This window comes from Schistocerca piceifrons, chromosome 11, assembly GCF_021461385.2.
Source record: "Schistocerca piceifrons isolate TAMUIC-IGC-003096 chromosome 11, iqSchPice1.1, whole genome shotgun sequence".
Taxonomy (NCBI): domain Eukaryota; kingdom Metazoa; phylum Arthropoda; class Insecta; order Orthoptera; family Acrididae; genus Schistocerca; species Schistocerca piceifrons.
Genome location: NC_060148.1, coordinates 163574017 through 163600494, shown reverse-complemented (window position 1 = coordinate 163600494; position 26478 = coordinate 163574017). Strand labels below are relative to the sequence as shown.

Sequence of the window (26478 nt, the reverse complement as noted above, 5' to 3'; positions counted from 1 at the left end):
TCAATAACCTACTCATTTTAGTTGAAGTTGTAATTCATATAAAATTAGGCAGTGAAAGTGCCTAGCGGCAACATCAAATATCTCGCTAATGGTGGTAATGAATTTTGTCAAAAAAAACTCTGTTGTGTAATTTATGCCTTTTACATACATAATAATGCAATTAAAAAACTCACGAAAATATTAATTCCAGCGCTAATGGGTTGATGACATATATAGCAAATCTTTTGAGGAAAAATACCTGAGTAAAATAATTGCCATAATCATGATTCTCCAGTGTTCCTCAGTGAAGGAAGTGCCATGAATATACTATTGCTGTAACTTTCTCAAATGCAGAGTCACAAGTAATACATAATGACTATGTTTGGACTACTAAGCAGCAGGTCATCACATTTCCTAGGCCTTATACTGAATATTGCGTGGTAATTACAGCTATTGAGAAAGGTAAGGGTTTATCACAATTCACAATCTTCTTGGTCTCAAGATCGATAGGAAAAAGCAGCAGTGTTAATGACAAAAACACATTTTATTCATGTTTCTGGAGTATTCAGTAATACAATTTCTTGACATCTCAAGCCAAAGATAGGGATTTTTATGTCACATTATCTGTTACCACAATATACTACACATTATTACACTTTTTTCACAATTCTACCACAGTTTAATTTTATTTAACAGGTATTACAATTTATTGTCCCTCTACTACATTCATTATTTTATAGGCCTTGAGGGCACCAACAAGGAAAATCTATTTGCATGAACTAACAATTACTTGTAGCTACTTTCTGATGTGAAGTAATGCATATGTCCTAAAAGTCCCCAACTGAGTGAAACTTTTGTCACAGATATCACATTTGTGAGGTACCCTTCCCATATGGACTAATGCATGTATCTTGAGATCACCTGATCACATTTGTGAGGCTTTTTGTAGGTGTGTATGAATGATTGTTTCTTGAGATCACCTGACTCAGCAAAAGATTTCCCACAAATCTCACATTTGTGAAGTTCCTTTCCAGTGTGAATTAGTCCAAGCCTCTTGAGAGTGCCTGACCTAGCAAAGGATTTCCCACAAATCACACATTTGTGAGGTTTCTTTCCAGTGTGAATTAGTGTTATGTGTTGAGATAGTTTGACGTAGCAACAAATTACCCACAAATCTCACTGTTGTGAGGTTTCTTTCCAGTGTGAATTAATACATGCCTCTTGAGAGTCCCTGACCTAGCAAAAGATTTCCCACATTTCACACATTCGTGAGGTTTCCTTCCAGTGTGAGTTAATATGTGTGTCTTCAGATCGCCTGACCTAGCAAAAGATTTCCTACAAATCTGACATTTGTGAGGTTTCTTTCCAGTGTGAATTAATACATGAGTCTTGAGATAACCTGATGCAGCAAAAGATTTTCCACAAATCTCACATTTGTGAGGTTTCTTTCCAGTGTGAATTAACGAATGAGTCATAAGAGTACTTGACTGGGCAAACGATTTGTCACAAATCACACATTTGTGAGGTCTCTTTCCAGTGTGAATTAAATCATGAGTCTTGAGATAACCTGCTGTAGCAAAACATTTTCCACAAATCTCACATTTGTGAGGCTTCTTTCCAGTGTGAATTAATACGTGAGTCTTGAGATAACCTGATGTAGTAAAACATTTTCCACAAATCTCACATTTGTGAGGTTTCTTTCCAGCGTGAATTAATACATGAGTCTTGAGACAACCTAATGTAGCAAAACATTTTCCACAAATCTCACATTTGTAAGGTTTCTTTCCAGTGTGAATTAATACATGAGTCTTGAGACAATCTGATCTAGCAAAACATTTTCCACAAATCTCACATTTGTGAGGTTTATTTCCAGTGTGAATTAACAAATGCTTCTTGAGATCGCCTAACATAGTAAAAGATTTCCCACAAATCTCACATTTGTGAGATTTCTTTTCAGTGTGAATTAATGCTTGTGTCTTCAGATCACCTGACCTAGCAAACCATTTGCCACAAATACCACATTTGTCGGTTCTGTTTGCAATATGTAGATCAGCCTGGGCACTGACATTAACAGCTGTACATAACATTCCATAACCACTTGTTTTCTCTGCATCATTTGTCACATGTGTGTTACACATGTCATTAGAGGCCTTCTTTGAAGTTTTACAAGTTTCCTTATATGAAGACTGTTCAATGTGTTCTGTTACAGAAACTTCTGGCTCACTATGGAAGAAGATAATGCTTTGATGCTCATCATTATAGCCATATTTTTCATGGTGGCCAGCTGTTAAGACATGATAATTCTCTCTCATTCTCAAATGTTTTTTCAAACTAACCTTACTGTGAAATACCTCACCACACCACTTACAAACATACAAAGGTGGTTGTGTGCCATCAATGTGCATAAACACATGCATTATGAGTCTGTATTTTGAAGGAAAGTTCTGTTGGCAGAAATCACAGCTATACATATGTAATTCCTTTTCCCTCCTACTACAGTCATGTTGGGTGGCAACTGAGCATTTCTTATCAATAATCACATTTTCTGTACCAAACTCATGTGTTGACTTCTCCATGTCTATCACCGACTCATCCTGGACCAGTCCCTGGTGACAAATTTCTTCACATGATATGCCACAGCTCCCACCAGTACTCTGAATCAATCTGAAGAGTGAGGACAAGAATGTTAAATGTTGATATATATACAACAAAGAAACAATATTTGAGTGTCCATAAATCCAGTACTATAGGCCACAAGTCATAAAAATGCATAAGACATTGCACATTAAGTAACTGTTAATGATTTAAAATTATAATATTCCACCCGAAGGAAAGAACAGATGAGGTAAAAGTGGTTTAAAACAAAATTAACCACAGGAAATTCAATAATGATGAATCTGAGACACTGCTGGTTTCATTTGAAATTTTTAGGTGAGAGTTAAAATAATTCACTTTCATGTGTTACAATCTTTTCAAAATACAGTGCTACAAGTAAACAGTTTACACCAATTTATTAAATGTATCAAAAAAACTACCAGTTACATATTTCAATTCAAAATTCTTACGTTCCAGGTATTTTAGATTTAATTAGAGAAATTATTTTAAATGTTCTTCTTCCATTATCTTAGCTCTGTAAGTGCCTTTTTTTGTTTTGCAAACACTTTCAGCTTTGGAAATGATAAATTTATTTCACCTTGTTAACAGATTTTTTTTGTATGATTCCCAATGAGTCAAGAACTAGTGCAAGCTTCAACATTTTGTTAGGTATCTAGAATGGATGTTAATCAGGTGGATAATGACGGTTCATGAACAAGAATCAATATCACACCAATCAAGGGAAAAATTTGCATACTGATGAATGAATGTGAATCACACACTTGCCGATGGTTTTAATCTAAGACTGTGTTTTTGGCATTGCAACTTGTATGAAGCCTTGTACAAATGGAAATGGAAATACTGTCTGAAAAGATGGAAATAGTTGTAAATTTTCCAGTATATTTGCAGTGAGCCTTATTGAAAATTTTACATCTTCCTAACATCTGGTTATCTGGCATTGCAGAACACCATTGACTGAAGGGCACACATATATATGGCCACCTCATCACATCACCCATTAGACACTGCTAGCTGACACCACATATTGTGTGGCAGTGGTGACAGCTGATGCATGAGCTACCCCTGTAGTATCTGGGTCGCATTACTCCACCTGCAGTTAAACCCTTTCCCACAGAACAGAACTGTGATGCCTTTCAGGTCCCCAGTATGTGCATCATGTTGGACATGAAAGAGTACGAACTACTGAAGGTGTGCTTACTCCAGTGTTATCTTTTGTTCTGCAACTTTTGACTTTTTTGCGTTTTGTTGGGGATATAGTTTTGTGTGGCATGGTATCTGGTAAATTTCGAGTGTTTTTAAACTCTTAATTAAGATCACACGATTTTTTTAACGTAACTGGTATCATGGTGTGTGTTAGATTCTAGAAATTGACAACTGTATCACTAGATATTTTAACTTTTTTTAAACTCAATTAGTTACGACATGTATTTTCATACATATGGAAGTAAAGTAACTGAACATTAATAATTAAGAAAGAAATCATAAAATATGCAAGTAAGGTTTCAAACAAATAGCTTTCTTTTTCTCAAAGTACTAGATATAATATGTACAATTAAAATTTTATGCTATTGCCAGTGAACCATAAACCCACCAGGATAAGAAAGAGAATTTGTGGAAAAGTTCAACAATAAATAAATTTTGACGTTAATTATTTATCAATTGTTTTAGACACCTCCATGTAACCATTGTGTAGGTACTGGGTACTTGTGTCATATCCTTAATATTTACTGCACAACATTTTTTGTGGTAGGCACATTCATAAACTGTTCATGCAGTGATATCAACACACATACTACACCCTGGACAGTAACAGTGCTGATGGCTCACACCTCATTTGTTAGAAATTTTGGCACTCTACTTTATTCCTTCCTTTGTTCTCTTGATTCTCAAAACCAAAGAGCTGTCATCATGAACAAAAACCGTTTCTTACATTATATATATCTATACCGGTACCCTCTATCCAACAACTAGTCGGGTCGGGGAATTAATGGGACTTCACCACCTTTACTCGGTCTTTCGCCCGAGGCTGGTTGTGACATGCCAATGCGTATATAGGTTAGTATTACGGTGGGGTCACGACTCCCAAAGCCCCCCCCCCCCCCCCCGCCATTTTATATACCCCAACTGTCTGCGTCCAGTGTAATTCGTGGGAAAGTGTGTATGTCTGCGAGCTGTGTAACTGAGGTGAAATGTTGGGATCAGCCTGGTATTCACCTATCAGGATGAGGAAAACCGTCTAAAAACCACTTCCAGGCTGGCTGGCACACCGGCCCTTCATCGTTAATCTGCTATGCAGATTCGATCCACTGTGCGGATTCGATCCAGGGTCGCTGTGCCTACCCGAATCCAGGAAGCAGTACATTAGTGCTCTTGGCTACCCTGGTGGGTCGTTTGTTACATTGCCATGAAAATATAACATCTGGTTCCATCTACCAAGGAAATATTGTCAATGCATTTGATGCCAGGGTTGGAGACTGCTGTTAATACAAGCAACCCTATTAAAGCTTTTATCTCAGAAACATCGATATTGTGCAAAGAAGGTATGTTGATTTGAACATTTTTATATTATCAAGATTGTTTCAACACTGTTGAATCCCATCTAAAATTCCTCAAGGTAAAAGTACACCTGATTTGTTGTTCAGTGTCTCGATTTCTACCCATCGCATTACCACTGCGTAACAGGGCAGGAATCTGCAAAGCAATGTTATATTGTATAGCACAAACATTGCTTGGGTTGTGCATTTCTCCATTTGAAAGCGTTTCCCCTCCCATAGAAGAAGTAATCATGGTGATATGACTATGTCCTCTGGTATCACCACCACCACCACCACCACCACCACCACCAAGGCCCTATTGTGAATTTGTATCACCAAGTTTACAGTCTATTTTTTTACACAGTCCATTGTAGCCAATGTCACGAATGATGATGATGATGATGATGATGAGGATGAGGAGGACAACACAAACACCCAGTCACCAGGCAGAGAAAGTCCCTAACCTGGCCACGAATCGAACAAGGGACCCCATGATCCAGAAGCAGCAATGCTAGCTACTAGACCATGAGCTGCAGACAGAACTCATGGAGAATAACAAGTCTATTCAGGCAGGTTTTAATGATGAGAGACGTGGCACACACTTCATATTGTAAAAGACACTAACAAAAGACACAATAACTATAAACTGTAATAACAACAATAAACACAAGCTGTTGATAAAAACCTCTGCAGAGTAGCAATCATAGAACGAGTGTGGTATCTCTGCAAGACGTCATAGCAACTTTATTATGAATTTATTTAGGGGAAAATTGAACAGCATCCTGTTTTCATAACAAGAAGTCGATCCGAGGTGTTTTAAGTGATTATAATTAAACTGATGTTTGGATGCTGCAGTGTGTGCTCTATACTTTGTAGGATGCTGTAACATTGTAATGCAGGAAAAGAGGAGAAGCGATCAGAGCGATGATAATGGTGGTTCTGGTACATTTATTAGGATATGATCAGAAGTTACGTGTTCAAAGTGGTCTACTGACTCTGCAACATGACATGACATGACATGACATGACATGACATGACATGACATGACATGACATGACATGGTTAACAGTTGCCTACAGCATATCCAGTGTAATCAGATTGATTGTCATCATATGACATCTTTCTGATCAGGAATATCTGGATACAACCCCAATAAATCTTTCACATATCCCAACATGCACATGTTGCATGAACTTAGATCGGGGGATCTCTAAGGCCACATATCTTTAAACTGCCTAGATGTAATGCGGGTGATACCGAAGATTTCATGAAACCAATGGTTAATTCGACAACTGACATATCATGCCACCCCATCTCACATCAAAATAATGGTGCAGACACTTGTGGTCTTGAAATGCTTGAATCACGTTACATAACAAGTTCCTTATAAAGCTCAGATGTCACTGTACACCTAAGAGGTGCTTGACATGTCACCTACAAGGAACAGTGACTCAGAATGAAGTGGCTTGTGAAATCACAGCACACTGTCGCATAAGCTGAGTGCAGTACCTGCGCAAGATTTGGGAGGACAACCCCATATGTGACAGTTCTGTGCATTCATGGCCCATACAGAGTAAAATATGCCTTATACTTCCAAAGAATACTCCCCAGCCAAAAGTCACACTTTTCCATGCATGCCAAAAATAAAGGCAAAGTCACAGCGTTGTGGCCTATCCTGGGGCTTCTTTAGCAGCAAATTCTTAGAGATATTAGTGTGAAATGTTCCACAAAATCTTTTGAACTGTTGACTGGGGGAGGCACAGTAAGAGGCAGTGTATGAGAGTGTGAGAGTGTGTGTGTGTGTGTGTGTGTGTGTGTGTGTGTGTGTGTGTGTGTGTGTGTGTGTGTGTGTGTGTGAGAGAGAGAGAGAGAGAGAGAGAGAGAGAGAGAGAGAGAGAGAGAGAGAGAGAGATCCTGTGACAACTCTAACACTTAATGCAGAATTTGAGGCATCTGCTGCATGGTCAGCTAAAAGCAACTTCAACGACTGCTATGGGAATCTGCTGCACCACTCAATTCACCTATTTCTTCAAATTTCCCGATTGTATTCTTCACCATATTTATTGACATGGGGCTCTTCTCAGCCATTTGTGTCAATGATATTCTTGCAATGCAGTGCTGCTGTTCTGATAAAACAACTGTACCACCCATGCAAGGCGTCTCTTCTCAATAGGCACTTCATTTCATATGGAAGCCTTAAACCTTCTTAACTTGGTGTATGTCCAGAAAAAAAATTCTCAGATTACCCATTTAGAAACGCGCCTTCCAGGGTGAAAAATGTTTTAGTGGGTAGAAGTACATTTTTCCATCTTGAAAGATATCGTTCCCCTAGGAGCTGTAAACCTCATCAATCCCTTGAATGGTTATGGGTTTATAAGCTTGTATAGAACTTTCTGGCAGTTTAGGAATCTCATCCTAGCAAAAATCAAAGCATTTATGAAAGATCTTTGATGTGTGGCAACATGTTCACTACATATTTTCGTATGACGAAAGTATGAACACGAATTCCAACAATTACATCACAGTAGCTTCCAAAGAACTGAAATAAAGATTGTAATTCTATTACATATGTTGGTGTGGCTTTCTGACCAAGTTAAAAGTGAGGTTATCACTTCCTTTGCCATAATGCAAATTAAGCTGAAATCACTGTTAATGTTCATCATCCTTGACACACAGTATCACTCCTTCACTCTCTCATTCTTTCATGGAAACAATTTGTGGTCAAAAGAAAATTTAAGGGACCACTGATTGAAGCTTTCCACTTTTGGTGAGCTTTGTTTACTGGAGAGTGTATATCATCCATGTAAACACACTTTAGAACCATTTACTCTAAATGTCTGATTAAATATATTTACTTTGTGATTGATCAAAATGTTAGCAGATAATCACTTTATCAGTTAGTAGTATTAACTGCTCAGGATGTTACACATTGTTTCAATGAATTACAGATTGTAATTTAAGAATAAAACAATGAAATGGCTTTTCATCCAAATTTCCAAGTCGGCAGGTTAATATGTAATAAAAAATATCCTACTGATTTGTGTACTCTGTCTTCAAAAAATATTTGCCTGTCTGGTACTCATGTGGGTACATTTCTTATACACCTGCTGTCAGACAGGTCAAGTTACACAGCATAGAGGTCTAGCGAATCCCTTTTAGATATTTCTCAGAAGACTGAAACTTTCATGATCTACAGATGGCAAGTGCTGACTATCTACTTGAGGGTCCTCTGAACACAACTAATAAGACCATTACAAACTTAATTTATCACACACTGCTCAAATGTAACATTGACACACAGGTGTCAGTGCATTCTGGCAATCATAGTGTACATAATAGAGTGATACCTTCTGAACCCAGGCAGAAAGTCAATCAGTACTTTCTTGGATTCTTTGACACAGGTAAACCACATGCTGACCAAACTTTCAACATGATTTTGTTTACAGCTGGTAAGATACAAATTATGGTAACTGTAGAGTAATGTACAGTCCTTGCCTGGTTTCACGATATTACACTACATTAATACATGTTCCACAGATCCTGAATATGACTCTTTGCAATGTGGAACTTGTGAGTTTAACATTAGGTTTCTTTACACAATGTTTTTTTTTACAATTACTATTTCATATTTAAAAATTTATCTACTGAGTAGACGATGTCCTCATTCATAAATACTTTTGATTTGTTTTTAGAAGCTGGTTGGCTATCTGTCAGACTGTTAGTGCTACCTGGTAGAAGAACAACGATTTTTCTGGCAGCACAGTTCATCTCTTTCTGTGCCAAAGTCAGATTTAGCCACTGGTCTTTGCTATTATCTTTGAACTGTGATTCGTCATTAATAACAAATTTCGTAAGTGAATGTATGTATTGTGAAGGTACTGCAAACCTCCCTACTTCCTTAAATAAGTGTCTGCAAGGTGATCTTCAGTGCTTCCCGGCTATTATTCTGATTACAGGCTTTTGTGCAATGAATATTTTCTCTCTAAATGATGTCACCCTAAAACTTAATGCTATATGAAAGCAGTGAATGGAAATATGCATTGTAAGCTAATTTACTGATATGTTCGTCACCAAAATTTGCAATTACCCTAATAGTGTAAGATGCTGAACTGACATGTTTCACAAGCTCACGATGTGCTTCTTCAAATTAATTTCTGATCAATGCAAACACCCAGAAATTTCGAATATTTTGCTTAGCAACAGATTTCTGATCAAAATCTATACTTATCAATGGTATTCTGCCATTTACTGCACAGAACAGTGTACACTGTGTTTTCTCAAAACCATCTGCAGACAATCAATTTCCTGAAAGACATAATTCACAGTTTCCTCAGCTAATTCATATTTCTTTGGTGTGATTACTGCAGCATCAGAAAAAGAACTAGCTTTGCAGCTTCATGAATGTAGAGTGCCAGGTCATTAACATATATTAAGAAAAATATGGGGAACAAACTTGAACACTGTGGGACACGATTCTTCATACCTCCTCAGAGGATGTAGTGTGTGTGTATATATATATATATATATATATATATATATATATATATATATATATATATATATATATATATATATATATATATAGAGAGAGAGAGAGAGAGAGAGAGAGAGAGAAAGCAACACTACCATATCAACTCGTTTTCATGACCGCGATGCAGCCATACCTAGATCGACACTAAGAGACCAAAAGATTTACTGACTTTAAAAGAAAACCAATACTACACAATAAAGAAAAGGATTCAGAAATGATAGGCGAGTGGTACTGTTCCTCCCTGCCTCAATGCTGTGTTGGGTCCATCAGCATGATTGTAGGTTCTGGAGATAAACTGATAAAAAATGATTAACATTCAAGTAATGAGGAGATGGAGATACTTATGGATGATTTGGCTATATAAGCACACGTTTTCAATGCTATGTACCTTTTAATATTAAGTTACAATGGCTGGTGCATATAACAAAAGCTTTGCACATAACAGGCAATACTTGATATTAATGTCTTCTCGATGGGCCCTGTTCGTAATTAATTACATAAAACTACATGTTCTCTGATTGAAAAGACAATTAGGACATTTACAGATTATTTTAGACAAATTTTAAAATACCGATTGCAGAACACAGCAAGCCCGCCTTTCATGGAATAGAAACAGTAAAAGGTGAATCGCTCAATCCCTCATTTGTCTTGAAATAACAGAATTCTTTTTTTATGTCATTAATCGATAAGTGTACTTAGAGATTTACGACCGCCATGTGATAGCGGCAAGGATAAAGAATAATAGATTTTGCCACTGCTATGCGACGGTTGACTTCTTTTCCATTACAATTGTTTGATAGGCGTTTACCATTGAGCGTATGCTAATGTTTGTAAGGTGAAAATTACTAATGTTACAAGAACTGCTAACTTTAGCACACTATCTCTACTGTTAATTTCAACCTTCTGCATTCTTCCGCTTAAATATGATTTAAACCGTTTGTGCAGGTCCTGCTCGCAACAGGCCTTTAGTACTCTGTTGGAAGTGCCATCAAATCCATGCGAGCTTTTACATTGAGTGAATTTATTATTTTCCTAATTTCAGTTTGAGAGGTGGGTTGAATTTCAATTTTATCAAATTGCATAGGTATACCTTCTTCCACGTACAACCTTGTAATAAAATCTTTCTGTGATTTCCACTGTCGCGTTTCCTTTCTAGCAATATCCCAAATTGTTTTAATTTTATCATCAGAGGTGCTAATCCAAGACATGGTGCACACACTTCTTGGCTTTTTAGTAACTTTTCAAAATACAGTGCCACAGTTTTTGTAATGTTTGGCTCTTACTGGATAATTACTCCTTCTGGCTGTAAAATAAATTTCGATTTTCTGTATACAACATATTATCTCTTTAATTAGTCACAGCTTTTTAGATTGTTTCTGACAATTACGATTTGTTGTTTCCTTTGGAAAATTATTTGCACATTAAATTTGAAATCAGCATCAGCTTCCCTGTAGATCTCATCCCATTCTGTTGCTAGCTTTACAACAGTTAAATTGAATGCACTATTTGGGGGGGGGCCGAGGGCGAGTCGGGCACGCTCGGGGGGGGGGGCCGAGGGCGAGTCGGGCACGCTCGGGGGGGGGGGGGAGGTCGGGCACCCTCGGGGGGGGGGGGGGGAGTCGGGCACGCTCGGGGGGGGGCGAGGGGGAGTCGGGCACGCTCGGGGGCGAAGGGGAGTCGGGCACGCTCGGGGGGGGGGGGGCGAGGGGGAGTTGGGCACGCTCGGGGGGGGGGGCGAGGGGGAGTCGGGCACGCTCGGGGGGGGGGGCGAGGGGGAGTCGGGCACGCTCGGGTGGGGGGGGGGGCGAGGGGGAGTCGGGCACGCTCGGGGGCGAGGGGGAGTCGGGCACGCTCGGGGGGGGGGGGCGAGGGGGAGTCGGGCACGCTCGGGGGCGAGGGGGAGTCGGGCACGCTCGGGGGGGGGGGCGAGGGGGAACCGGGCACGCTCGGGGGGGGGGGCGACGGGGAGTCGGGCACGCTCGGGGGGGGGGGCGACGGGGAGTCGGGCACGCTCGGGGGGGGGGCGACGGGGGAGTCGGGCACGCTCGGGGGGGGGGGGCGACGGGGAGTCGGGCACGCTCGGGGGGGGGGCGACGGGGAGTCGGGCACGCTCGGGGGGGGGGGCGACGGGGAGTCGGGCACGCTCGGGGGGGGGGGCGACGGGGAGTCGGGCACGCTCGGGGGGGGGGGGCGACGGGGGAGTCGGGCACGCTCGGGGGGGGGGGGGCGGACGGGGAGTCGGGCACGCTCGGGGGGGGGGGGGCGACGGGGAGTCGGGCACGCTCGGGGGGGGGGGCGACGGGGAGTCGGGCACGCTCGGGGGGGGGGGGGCGACGGGGAGTCGGGCACGCTCGGGGGGGGGGGGCGACGCGGGGAGTCGGGCACGCTCGGGGGGGGGGCGACGGGGAGTCGGGCACGCTCGGGGGGGGGGGGCGACGGGGAGTCGGGCACGCTCGGGGGGGGGGCGACGGGGAGTCGGGCACGCTCGGGGGGGGGGGGGCGACGGGGAGTCGGGCACGCTCGGGGGGGGGGCGACGGGGAGTCGGGACGCTCGGGGGGGGGGGGCGACGGGGAGTCGGGCACGCTCGGGGGGCGAGGGGGAGTCGGGCACGCACGGGGGGCGAGGGGGAGTCGGGCACGCCTGGGGGGCGAGGGGGAGTCGGGCACGCTCGGGGGGGCGAGGGGGAGTCGGGCACGCTCGGGGGCGAGGGGGAGTCGGGCACGCTCGGGGGCGAGGGGGAGTCGGGCACGCTCGGGGGCGAGGGGGAGTCGGGCACGCTCGGGGGCGAGGGGGAGTTGGGCACGCTCGGGGGCGAGGGGGAGTCGGGCACGCTCGGGGGCGAGGGGGAGTCGGGCACGCTCGGGGGCGAGGGGGAGTCGGGCACGCTCGGGGGCGAGGGGGACTCGGGCACGCTCGGGGGGCGAGGGGGGACTCGGGCACGCTCGGGGGCAGAGGGGGACTCGGGCACGCTCCGGGGCGAGGGCGGCGAGTCGGGCACGCTCGAGGGCGAGGGGGAGTCGGGCACGCTCGAGGGCGAGGGGGAGTCGGGCACGCTCGAGGGCGAGGGGGAGTCGGGCACGCTCGAGGGCGAGGGGGAGTCGGGCACGCTCGAGGGCGAGGGGTAGTCGGGCACGCTCGAGGGCGAGGGGTAGTCGGGCACGCTCGAGGGCGAGGGGTAGTCGGGCACGCTCGAGGGCGAGGGGTAGTCGGGCACGCTCGAGGGCGAGGGGGAGTCGGGCACGTTCGAGGGGGAGGGGGAGACTAAGTATTAGAACCAAAAAATTGCACTGCTGAGCAATCGATTTTCTGTATTCCCTTAATTTACTTTCTGTCCATGGTAAGATGTAATGGAAATGCTGATGATGAAGATATTGAAGCAATTTTCTGTTGTCATGATATTCCAGGAAACGTAATGGGAATACGGTTAGTAAGTATGTGAAGAGCAACCGGCTCTGAGACAAGATGACAATGATCTATATAACATGATAACTCTGCAATTCACAATTACGGGCCTAGCAGAGGGTAATCGAACCTTCATTTTTAATCTACTTGTCTACTATTCCACTCTCACTGCATGGAGGGAGTACGGAACAATTACATGTTTCCATGGGAGCTCTGATTTCTCGTACTTTACTATGATGATAATTTCTCCGTACATAGTTTGGCACCAATAAAATGTTATACTGACGACAAAATCCGTGTTTGAAATTTCACCAAAAATTCTTTCCATAGCGAAAAACGCCTTTTCTTTAATTACCACCATACCAATTTATTTGTCATATCTGTAGCACACTCTCCTTTATTTCGTGATAATACGAAACGAGTTGCCCTTCTTTGAAGTCCCACAAAAGACTGCAATACTCCACAAGAGGACAGACAAGCATAGTGTGAGCCGTTTCTTTAGTAGACCTGTTACGTTTTCTATGTGGTCTGCCAAGAAGTAAGTCTTCGGTTTGCTTTCTCCAGAGCATTATGAATATGAATATTACGATTTAATTTATTCGTAATGGAATTCCTATGTATTTAGTTGAGTTCACAGCGTTTTAGGTTTGTATTATTTATCGTGTGAACGAAAGTTAGCACATTCCTTTCAGTACTCATGTGGTTTACTTCATACTTTTCATTATTTACAGTCAATTTGCTGTTTTTCACATCATACAAATATCTTTATCACTTCACAATCCGTTTTTGATCATCTGATGACTTTACAAATAACGTAAATGACTGCCTAATCTGTAAAAAAATCTAAGAGAGCTGCTCAGATTGTCTCCTACATCGTGTATGTACATCAGGGACAAGAGAGGGCCTATAACACTCACTTGGAAACGTCAGATATTACTTCAATGACTTTCTGTTAGTTATTACGAACTGTGACCTTTCGCGTACAAAATCACGAATCTGTGCACAACTAGGATGATACTCCAGGGGCACACAATGTAATTGGAAGTCACTTCTGAGGAATTGAGACGAAAGCCTTCTGAAATCAAAAAATATGGAATTAATCTAATGTCATCTGTCTATATGAGTTATTACTCTGTGATGATAAAGAGCTTCTTGTGTTTCACAAGAATTATGTTTTCCAAATACGTGTTGGCTATTTGCCAACAAATGATGTCTTCCAGGTAATTCACAATATTCAAACAGATTATATTTTCCCGTATCCTACTGTAAAGCGATGTTAGTGGAATGGGTCTGCATTTCATCGGATTACTCCCATTTCCTTTCTTGGGTTCTGGAGTAATTTGTGCAACTTCCTGTCTTCGTGTACCGATCTTTCTGCAGTTGAGTTGTATATGACTTAGGTATGGAGCTATTGCATCAGCATATTCTAAAAGGAACCTGAATGGTGTACAATCTGGACCAGAGGGATTGCCTTTCTTAAGTTGCTCCACTGCATTTAGGATACCAACGCCTGAAGTTACAGGCAGTTATTCTTGATTAGAATTCTGGAATACGTACTTTGTTTTTCTTGTGAAGGGATTTAGGAAAACAGTTCAGTAACTCGCTTAAGTAGCATTGTCGTCAATATCTTTACCATTGATATCGCGTACTGAAGGTATTAATGCACCTTGTCAATTGTATACTTTACATATAACCAGAATTTGTTTGGGTTTTCTACTAGATTTCGAGGCAGTGTCGTTCTGGAAACTATTAAAAGCCTCTCTCATTGAAGTTTGCGCTAAATTTCGAGCTTCTGTGAAACTTTTGTTTCGTGTCAGTACCACCTCTTATTAATTTGACACATATCTCAGTTATTACTTATTTGACTTTAAACCGCATCTGGTATATGCTTGGAAAGTCTTACCTGAAGGAGTGGATACTGTCTCTTCAGAATGTGTCAAGCGAATTTTTATCCGCTTTTTCAAGGGCATGAATTCTGCGTTTATTTTGGTGAGTTTCGATGTTACAGTATTCACTCTTGTGAACTCTTCATGGCTCAACAACATTGTCACTAATCCCTGTATCTGTTATGCTCCCTGTTTGGCCAGTGCTATTAAGGTGTCTAGTATGTTTTCGCAATCATTTACACTCTGAGTGCGCTACTGAACTCATTGTTCAAAATCATTTTCATAGACGCCATTCAGTACAGTTTCGGACGACGTTTTATGCCTACCACTGGCGTTGGTAAAGGGAACTTATTAATTTATTCCAGTTGGTAGGTATAAGCCCCGCCCGTACTCATCATAACGTGTAGGCTTTCACAGTCAGTGTCTTCTTTACTTAAAAATTCTGGGCTGAGAGGCCGTGGTCGATCTGTAAACCTACTACTTTCTGACATTTCGTTGCCAACTGCAGGCAACAACTTCCGAGGTGAGTCAACAGCTGGCTGCCAGGCTGTGGAGTTCCCAACATTGCCCGTCCACGACTGATTTCCAGTATGACAGTAAGTTTCACGAACGAACAGAATGTGTGGCCACAGGCAGCCTCTGAGTCCAGCTGTTGCTAATCTTTTCATGGATTTTTTTGAACAGCAGGTGCTGCAGTCTGGCAGTAAAAGACCTTGAAAGTGGTATTGGTATGTGGATGAGAATTTTGTGGTATGGAATCACAGTGAACAGGAACTGTATGGAATCACAGTGAACAGGAACTGTATGGTTTCACGGTGTATCTGGATGGTATTAATCCAAATATACAATTTACTACGGAGAAAGAGAGAAATAGATAACTAAATTTTTTTGATGTATCAGTAATTAAAAGGGCAGATTGGAGTCTAGGGCATAAATTGTCTAAAAGAGAAACACACACACACACACACACACACACACACACACACACACCATTACCTCCATAAGGATTCGAACCATCATCCCAGACAGAAGAGAGGCGTCATTAAAACACTCGTGGACACAGCTAATAATATCTGTCACCCAGTTTACTTGCAAGATGATCTAAATCATTTGCGAACGGTTGTTAAGAAAAATGGATATGCTGACAACGAGATAGATCGAGCAGTTCATCCCAGAAGAAAAGTGTGTGACAACATTCAGCAAGAACAACTGTCAGCTGGAAGAGCTTTTCTTCCATTTATTTGCAATATTACGGACAGTATTGGGAAATTTCTGGCAAAGTTTCGAGTTATAACAATCTTTATACCCACAAACAAGATTAGTGAGTGTAAACGTAGGCTTCAACGGCCCTTGTCACAGTCAATAAATTCTTCTGGGGTTGAGGCCGCGTTGTGAACTATAAAATCCCGACGTTTCAGCGGCTGTTGCAAGATGCCTACCTCAGGGTGTCTGAGGAAGGTGTCTTGCAACAGTCGCCGAAACGTCGGAATTTTATAGTTGACAATGCGGCCTCAAGCCCGGAAGAATTTTAGTGACCAAGATTAGTGAGTGTTCAAGATCGGCGAAAGATGCACTACACCTCTTAGCAAGTCCTGAGGTGTATAAAATCCCGTGTGGCTGTGTGAAGGTTTGTATTGGAACAACGATAAGAAGTGTCAATACCCGCTAAACCGAACACAAAAGGAAGTGTCGACTGGAATATACCGAAAAATCAGCTATAGCAGAACATGATTTAAAGATGCAGACCATGAAATAAAATTTAATGAGAAAAGCGTGCTAGCCAGGCCATCGATTATTATGTACATATGTATAGGGAATCTATGGAGATTCAGGAACAGCACAATGATTTCAGCACAAAAGAGGACGGCTTAAAGTTAGACAGGGTATGGCAGTCAACTTTGCAACAACGATGTCACGATCTATTACATTAAATCGAGAATGACGTTAGTCAGAGATAGACTTACAATCGGCCCCACGTGACTTATGTTGGTGTCCTCTATATAAACGGGAAATCCGTGGCCTGGCAGCCATCGTTGACTCACCTCCGAAGATGTTGCCCGCAGTTAGCAACAAATTGCAGATAGACTATAGCCTCTCAGCCCGGAACTTTTAATTGATTGCTATCTGTACTACCTCACAGGAATATCTACTTAAGTTTCTTTACAAGGTAAACTACTTCGAACAGCAATGAACATTACACCAACTGTATTTCATCCATTATTTGTGAACATGGTTAGGTCTCTTGGAAAATTTCAGCTGAACTTATTTCAATACCTACAAGGATTTGAGATTCAGTGCTTTCTGTTACCGCTTTGAGCTCTGTTCCTTTTATAATGCAGCTATCACAATTTACAACTACAATACTTATTGTGGTTGTATCTATCCTCTTTGGGTGTTCTACTTTCAGCCTTTGAAACTGAAGCCCTTTCTGCACTTACCTGAGACCCTCTCACCTATAAAAAGCCCAGTCTCCTCTACACATCCCCTATACTCGTGGAACTGCTTCCTTTGTGTAGTTGACTCCTGACCCATTTAGCAGAACCTGTAAATCCACCACCTTTTGGCGCTAGTCGAGGAATCTGCAACCTACACAGTTGCAGAACTGTCTGGGACTCTGATTCAGACCTTCACTCCACTCTGTACGAAATAACCACTTTCAGTTCAGCCCATGGTGGTGAGCTCCACCTTCATCTCTCAGACAAGAATGGCAGTCTATGTTAGATAGGCGCTGAAACCAGGCAGAACCTATTCCAACGCAATGTGGCACATGTAAGTTGCGTTTCATAAGAAATGCCACCAAATTCATAAAAAATCATTTATTGAATATATTCGTACAAATAAAAAATTTTCAAAATAGCACCCTCTTGCGTCAATACACTTCTGGAGGCGGTGTTTCCATAGAGCTGATGTAACATGCGCCTGGATGCTTTCAATCGTGTCCCAATGTTTTCCTTTCATGACTCCTTTTAACCAAGGAAACCAAAAAAGTCAGCAGGAGCCAGGTCATGACTGTAGAGAGGTTGGGGAACCAATGGGGTCTTGGTCCTGGCAAGGAAGTCTTTTACAATGAAGGCACTGTGACTGTGCATTGCCGTGGTGAACTTTCCACTTATCCTTGCTGTCACTTTGGCAGTGAGACACCCTCCTTTTCAGTCTTTTGAGCACTTCCAAGTAGAAAGCTGAGTTCACTGTAGTTCCGGTAGGTACGAATTTGTGGTGGACAATGCCTCTGACGTCCAAGAAGGCAATGAGCATGGTTTTGATCCTGGACTTGCTCATGCGTGCATTCTTGGGATGGGACGATGATGGGGTGTGCCACTCTGAACTCTGCCTTTTTGTCTCAGGGTCGTACTCAAAAATCCACGAGTCATCACCAGTGATAACTGATTTTAAAAATTGAGGATAATTTTCACACATTTCCAACATTTCTCGGCACCTTGCTTGTGTTCTTCGGTCAACACTTTTGGGACAAGTTTGGCACACATCTCTCTTATGTTCATATCTTCGGTCACATTACGGAAAAAGGTTGTTTTTGACATGTTTAAAGTTTGTGCTATCAATTGAAGGTTCAGCTGTCTGTCAGAGTTTAAACAATCGCGCACACGCGTCGCATTTTCGTCGACTCACGCGGTTGATGTCCATCCATTGCGAGGTTCGTCGATGATCTCCTCTCGGCCCTCCATGAACGACTTGTGCCATTGGAAAAGTTGCGATTTGGACAAACAATCATTCCCAAAGGTATGCTGAAGCAATGGAAACGTTTTGGTGGCGGACTTCCTAAGTTTAACGCAAAATCTGATAGCGTACCGTTCCTCTACAGAATGATCCATTGTGCCACGTTACATAAAGTCAAAACGGGGTTGACAGAAATGCACGTCCTGACTCTCCGGCAGCTTGCAGCCGAATGAGACAGACCGTTTAAAAATAACACCCCCATCCACTTAGCCTAGCAGGTTAGAACACACTGTGGGGTACCGTTGTGTTAGAAAGACACTGGTCGCAATCCTCATGGAACGCAATCTGTATTGTTACCACCAACGTGAGCCACCACTTACAGCTGGCTACGCCACGGTTTTCATGGCATTCAGAAGCACACATTTCTAATCTGTAAAGACTCCACCCAGTATGCACATTGGATTCCTTCCCCTCCTACGCAGTCTTATCTCTAAATGGCGCCATTACACACCTAACAGGCTTCCTTTCGAACATGGCACGCGACTTCATCTGGCTCATGGATTCCATCAGCCATAGAGAGCTCCCAAATCTGTTCATCAGACGAACTGAGCAGGCTCTTCGATCAGCAACATGGAAATTCTTCCACTGCCACCCACACGCTTGAATGACTCAACCACAAGTGAGAGGTCAATCTCAGTGTGGGCAGTATCCAAGATGACTGCAGCAGTGGACCATTTGGTGGATAACACTGCCTGGAGCTGTGAGCGAAGAATCACCAACTTGATTCACATCTGAACACAGCAGTTACTGTATCTGTCCAGACCAGAGTTGGCGTGGTAAATACACAGACATTACGAAATATAGGAGCTGAAGGTAAGGAACACTGACAAAATTTAAAATAAGTCGCTTCTTACGAAAACGTGTCAGCCCACAGTACTCTGATGTGCTACTGCTGCTACTATGAGAGCTACCACTGGATTGGGCGATCTAAGTTCTGCAAGTAACACAAAACGAATGATTCAATGCAGACAGTGGTTCTATGCACTACACAGTTACTAAAGTGTATAAATGTGCCTGATAAATACACAAACGTGCACAAAATACAGGATTTGAAGCTAAATAACAACAACAACAACAACAACAACAACAACAACAATATTACAATTATAACTATAATGATAGTAGATGTCACGAAAATATACTTACAGCAATTGATAAATAATTTGCTCTCTTGTGACAAACATCAAAGGATAAGGACGTTAAGTCATGCATCAGAAGTCCCTGTTATGAGCCAGTTTAAGTATTAATGCTGACGCTGATGAACAGAGAAAATGAGCAAATAAGCTTCTAACTAACACTATGTGCTTTCCTTGCAGGAAAGGTGAAGTCGTTGTAGCAGCAGGCATCTGGTGTCAAGATAATGCTGTTCAATCAAACCTACTGTTTGAATACCAGTGGGTGTAAGCATGTTAGTGTCAGTGTAATATCGAAAAGGGAGTTCTAATAAGTGGTATTACTTGATAACCATCAATTTAGTGATGACAAAGTAATATCTCCCCCCCCCCCCCCCCCCAATGGACCATGCACCTTGCCGTTGGTGGGGAGGCTTGTGTGCCTCAGCGATACAGATAGCCATACCACAGGTGCAACCACAATGGAGGGTTATCTGTTGAGAGGTCAGACAAACGTGTGGTTCCTGAAGAAGGGCAGCAGGCTTTTCAGTAATTGCAGTCTGAATGATTGACTTGTAACATTAACCAAAATGGCATTGCTATGCTGGTACTGTGAATGGCTGAAAGCAAGGGGGAACTACAGTTGTAATTTTTCTTTAGGGCATGCAGCTTTACTGTATGGTTAAATGATGATGGCGTCATCTTGGGTAAAATAGTCCCCCATTCAGATCTCTGGGCGGAGACTACTCAGGAGGACGTTCTCATCAGGAGAAACAAGACTGGCGTTCTACATATAGGAGTGTGCCATGTTGTGCAGGTACGTTAGGTAATTCAAAAAGGGAAATGGATAGGTTAAAACTAGATATAGTGGGAATTAGTGAAGTTCGGTGGCATGAGGAACAAGGCTTTGGGTCAGGCGAATACACGGTTATAAATACAAAATCAAATAGAGCTAATGCAGGAGTAGGTTTAATAATGAATAAAAAAAGTAGCATCATGGGTAACTTACTACAAACAGCACAGTGAACACATTGTTTTAGCCAAAATAAACACGAAGCCCACACCTACCACAGTAATACAAGTTTATATGCTAACTTGCTTCACAGGTGAAGAAATTGAAGGAATGCAATATGAGATAAAAGAAATTATTCAGGTAATGAAGGGAGACGAAAATTAAATAGGCGTGGGAAACTGGAATTCAATAGTAGGTGAATATGGATTGGGGCTAAGAAATGAAAGAGGAAGCCACCTGGTAGAATTTTGCAGAGAGCATAACTTAATCATAGCTAGCACTTGGTTCAAGAATTATGAAAGAAGGTTGTATACATGGAAGAACTCTGGAGATACTAGAAGGTTTCAGATAGATTACATAATGGTAAGACAGAGATTTAGGAACTAGATTTTAAATTGTAAGACATTTCCAGGGGCAGATGTGGACTCTGACCACAATCTATTGGTTATGAACTGTTGATTAAAACTGAAGAAACTGCAAAAAGATGGGAATTTAAGCAGATGGGACCTGGATAAACTGAAAGAACCAGAGGTTGTACAGAGTTTCAGGGAGAGCATAAGGGAACAATTGACAGGAATGGGAGAAAGAAATACAGTAGAAGAAGAATGGGTAGCTTTGAGGAATAAAATAGTGAAGGCAGCGGAGGATGAAGTAGGTAAAGAGGCGAGGGCTAGAAGAAATCTTTGGGTAACAGAAGAGATACTGAACTTAACTGATGAAAGGTGAAAATATAAAAATGTAGTAAATGAAGCAGGCAAGAAGGAATACAAACGTCTCAAAAATGAGATCGACAGGAAGTGCAAAATGGCTAAGCAGGGATGGCTAAAAGACAAATATAAAAATGTAGATGCATATATCACTAGGGGGTAAGATAGATACTGCCTACAGGAAAATTAGAGAGAACGACTTGTATGAATATCAAGAGCTCAGATGGAAACCCAGTTCTAAGCAAAGAAGGGAAAGCAGAAAGGTGGAAGGAATATACAGAGGGTCTATATAAGGGCGATGTACCTGAGTACAATATTATGGAAATGAAAATGGATGCAGATGAAGATGAAATGGGAGATATGATACTGCGTGAAGAGTTTGACTGAACACTGACAGATTTAAGTCGGAACAAGGCCCCAGGAGTAGACAACATTCCATTAGAACTACTGATAGCCTTGGGAGATCCAGCGCTGACAAAACTATACCATCTGGTGAGCAAGATGTATGAGACAGGCGAAATACCCTCAAAACACTTCAAGAAGAATATTACAGTTCCAATCTCAAAGAAAGCAAGTGTTTCTGGCATGTGTGAAAATTACCAAACCATCAGTTTAAAAAGTCACAGCTGCAAAACACGAACACGAATTCCTTACAGACCAACGGAAAAACTGGTGGATGCCGACCTTGGGGAAAATGAATTTGGATTCCGTTAATATGTTGGAACACGTGAAGCAATACTGACCCTACGACTTATCTTCAAAGATACAGTAAGGAAAGGTATTTGTACACTTACAGAAAGCTTTTGACAATGTTGACTGGAATACTTTCTTTCAAATTCTGAAGGTGGCAGGGAACAAATACAGGGAGCAAAATGCCATTTACAATTTGTACAGAAAGCAGATGCTAGTAATAAGAGTCGAGGGGTATGAAAGGGAAGCAGTGGTTGGGAAGGGAGTGAGACAGGGTTGTAGCCTATCCCCACAGCAAGCAGTAAAGGAAACTAAAGAAAAATTTGGAATAGGAATTAAAATCTATGGTGAAGAAATAAAAACTTTGAGGTTTGCCGACGAGACTGTAATTCTGTCAGAGACAGCAAAGAACCTAGAAGAGCAGTTGAAAGGAACACACAGTGTCTTGAAAGGAGGCTATAAGATGAACAACAAAAGCAAAACGAGGATAATGGAATGTAGTCTAATTAAATCAGGTGATTCTGAGGGTTGAAATTAAAATTTAAAACAGTCTTGATGGCAATCTTGTTAAAATATTTTTTTATTGGGGTATTTGTATGGGGTTTAGCTATGTATGGTTGTGAAACATGGACGATAAATAGTTAGGACAAGAAAAGAATAGAAGCTTTCGAAATGTGGTGCTACAGTAGAAGGTTGTAGATTAAATGGGTAGATCATGTAACTTATGAGGAGGTACTGATTAGAATTGGGGAGAAAAGGAATGTGGCACAACTTGTCTAGGAGAAGGGATCGGTTGGTGGGACATATTCTGGAGCATCAAGGGATCACCAATTTAGTACTGGAAGGCAGCATGGAGGGAAAAAATCGTAGAGGGAGACCAAGAGATGAGTACACTAAGCAGATTCAGGAGGATTTAGGTTGCAGTCGTTACTTGTAAATGATGAAGCTTGCACACGATAGAGTAGCATGGAGAGCTGCATCAAACCACTCCCTGGGCTGAAGACAACAACAACAACAACAACAAAGATATTCTCCTTGGATGAATGACATTGACCATGCAGTGTGTCAACGCAGATTTCAGCCTTGTTCCACAGAAAAGTTTGCTCTCCCCTGATGTTACAAAGTGATCATACCATCTCTGTAGGGGATTCGGTCGGTATAGTTAAAATATTTAACAACAGAGGGAGCACAGATCTACAAGAGCTGATTTTTAACATTTGCATTCTGTGCATTGAGGTAAGTGTAAATGTATGATTCAACATTACCAGATGTGGGCACTGAATTACGATCTTATTTAAGTTTGTTTGTATGCCCAGCTGTAAGTAAGAGTTTATAAAACCCCTCTATTTCAACGTAAATAAACAGTTACCACCATTAACAAGTGGACGAAACAGTCTCACCCCAAGGGTCTTTAAATGACTAGTCCTGCAACGATGAATGTATAAATCAGAAGAACGAGATGAATGGATCATTACTTCCTGATATTAGAAATGCTTTGGTTATTGGGGCTTCATGCTGCGGAAAATAATCAAATTTTTACACAGTTGACTCATCCTGTGGGAGTCCACTTAGAGCATGTATATATTTTTCAAAAATACTGTTTCAGTTAAAATATCAGCTACTGCAGGAGATTCTGCACGGAATTAAGGGACTAACAGGCAGTGATATTCCACCATCTGAAAAAGTAAAACAAAACAGCACATTCTTATTTGGCAACATCTCTGTGGGAAATCAGGGTATGTGCAGATATTTCTGCTTTGCTCGCCACATGCAAGTCAATATATTTTATTTCAGTGAGACATACTTAAGCATCCAAAAGCTGTTGGTCTGGAATGCACCAACCTTGTAACTTTTGAACAGGCAAACTGAATTAAAGCATATTTTCGAAGCACATGTAGGAACTGACAGGTCACTCAATGAATTCGTTATATGTAAGGATTGCTGGATTAACTCTCAGCATAGCTTGCTGGTTACAGATAAAACTAGTAAAATGAATGAGAGTCAATACAAACAGAACTTGAACAAGATCTTCAAAAAGGCAATGCACATAAACTCGCATGTGTCAGTATATTGTACATTATGTACAAATTTGCAGATGTGTTGCACTTTCATTAAGAGGACGCAAAGCACGTTCGTTTGACAAAAAATGGAGGCAATCAACACTAAATTAATGGAACTGAAGGTCTTGTTAAGAGAGGTGCCTATGAATGTTGAGGTGTTGTAATATGAACTGTGTGTCAACGAGAAAATTAAAGGAGTAAGTATAAATCTAATGTATGTGTGAAATATCGATGTGATAGCTAAGGCACTTCATGCCCATCACCACCAACTGTCTCAAAGTAAACTTAAGTTGTAAACAGTCTCAAAAATGGCTTAGTTCAAAAATGGTTCTAATGGTTCTGAGCCCTATGGGACTCAACATCTGAGGTCATCAGTCCCCTAGAACATAGAACTACTTAAACCTAACCAACCTAAGGGCATCACAAACATTCACGCCCGAGGCAGGATTCTAACCTGCGACTGTAGAGGTCGCATGGTTCCAGACTGAAGCACCTAGAACCGCTCGGCCACAACGGCCAGCACTGGCTTAGTTTACAGCAACATGTTGACGAGAAAGTGTAAAGATAAAAACTGGCAATTTGACCGAAGCTACTTTGGTAAAAGTTAGGTCAACTGCAACGAGACCATTATCTCTCAGTAATATTTAAGCCAGTAAATGACAAGCTGAAAGAGTTGTCATGGACTATGGATAGAAGCAGAAATAAGAGGAGGAGGCATGCTGAGCTAAGACAGAACATATGGGGTCATCAGGGCAAAACCATATTTGTTAGGTAAGCACTCAATATGTTTAACCAGGAAGGCAATAAGAATTGTTAACAAGGAATTTGGAAGATTGCCTAGGCTGTTACAGTTAATAATTTTAAAAATGGCGAATGTTAAAAATATACCCTGAAACTATAAAAACATGTGGTCCAATATTAAGCATGACCAACGCATGTAAAACCCCAAAAGGATGAATGGATGTCTCATAGAGCGACAAATACAGGACTGTAACTAAAGCAGCAGTAGCAGCTCCACATAGTGTAGGTAAAAGTCGAAGTTCAGCAAGAGAGACTAAACAATCTATCTCTGAAGTATATAAATTATGGTAACTGAATGAAATCATAGCTCGATTACGACTGTTTACAGCTTCAGTTGGGGAAGAGAATGCAGATTACTTGAACAAAATATTATCGATCTTACCTGAGCTTAGAAAAATATGCATCGTCGAGTAATTGTGGAGAGAGTTGTTCACGAGCTTTACAGACCTGCATGCAGAATATATCTGATAATACGAGGAATGGATTATGCATGGCAGGCTGATCTCTCAGACACGCTAGATTACTTACAATCAAATAATGGTTTCAACTACATTCTCACAGTCACACACGGTCACAGGCACAGAGGTTTCCGAATAATTGTTGCACACAGGACTAAAACGACTGCCCAACAGACTTGAGGCATATGATGGAAGTGAATTTTACGACAGGCATTTCAAAGCAGAACCGGAACAATGTGGGATAAATCACTATTCAACATTCTCTCATTTGGAAACTAGTATTGCCAAATGGTTGAACTGGACAATTAGAAACCGAATGTGGAAGCAATTTAATCTTTAACGTACGTGCAAATGTCTGAACTTACAGCCACATATCATTGCAAGATGTTGAGGGAGCAGGGCATTGACGAAGTGGCTTAGTTTCTCATCAAAGGTCTACAGCTGGGTGAACACTCGCATTTTGCTATGTTATACGAAAAGCAAAGCTCAAACCATGCAGTAGTGTGATATGAGTGCTAGGAAACGTGTAAAAGTTGGTGGTGGTATTCTCGAGAAGCTGCGATCAGAAGTTTGTGTCTCTGGATACAATTTCTGCGGAGTTGGAGCAAAATTGAAATAGCACCTAGCTTATGGTGTTAAGGGCTTTGATGCTTTGGACAATGTACGCAAAGAGCACACGATCGCCTACACTACAAACAAAGACCACCATATTGCAGACCAAATATTCATTGATGAGGTTGCGCAGGTATGTCAAGAGATGGATATTCATGTAGGACAACCTATGTCTGCATATGTGGTTGATAAGGCATGTTTGCTCGAACTTAAATTGGGTACTGGACTAACCTTCAAGCAATACTGAATGCAGCTCATTGCATACTAAACAAGAACCTATGTGATGTTTAAAAAATTCGTGACAGCGGCAAAAGGAGCCTAGAGGCAGAAAGAATGAAGCAA

At 41.8% G+C, this 26478-nt stretch overlaps 1 protein-coding gene across 4 annotated transcripts in view; it reads right to left on the bottom strand.

Moving 5' to 3' along the window:
• Positions 1–615: 615 nt before the first annotated feature.
• LOC124720145 (zinc finger protein 492-like) overlaps positions 616–26478 on the bottom strand; it is a 125973-nt gene continuing 100110 nt past the window's right edge. For 2 of the 4 annotated variants that reach the window (XM_047245448.1, XM_047245449.1), the window contains one exon: positions 616–2643. In XM_047245448.1, coding sequence (XP_047101404.1) covers positions 1143–2643 — 1501 coding nt within the window. In that variant the 3' untranslated portion in view covers positions 616–1142. Of the gene's footprint in view, positions 2644–19135; positions 19321–26478 lie in introns of those variants that run through there. The other 2 variants (XM_047245450.1, XM_047245451.1) reach the window with 2 other exon arrangements.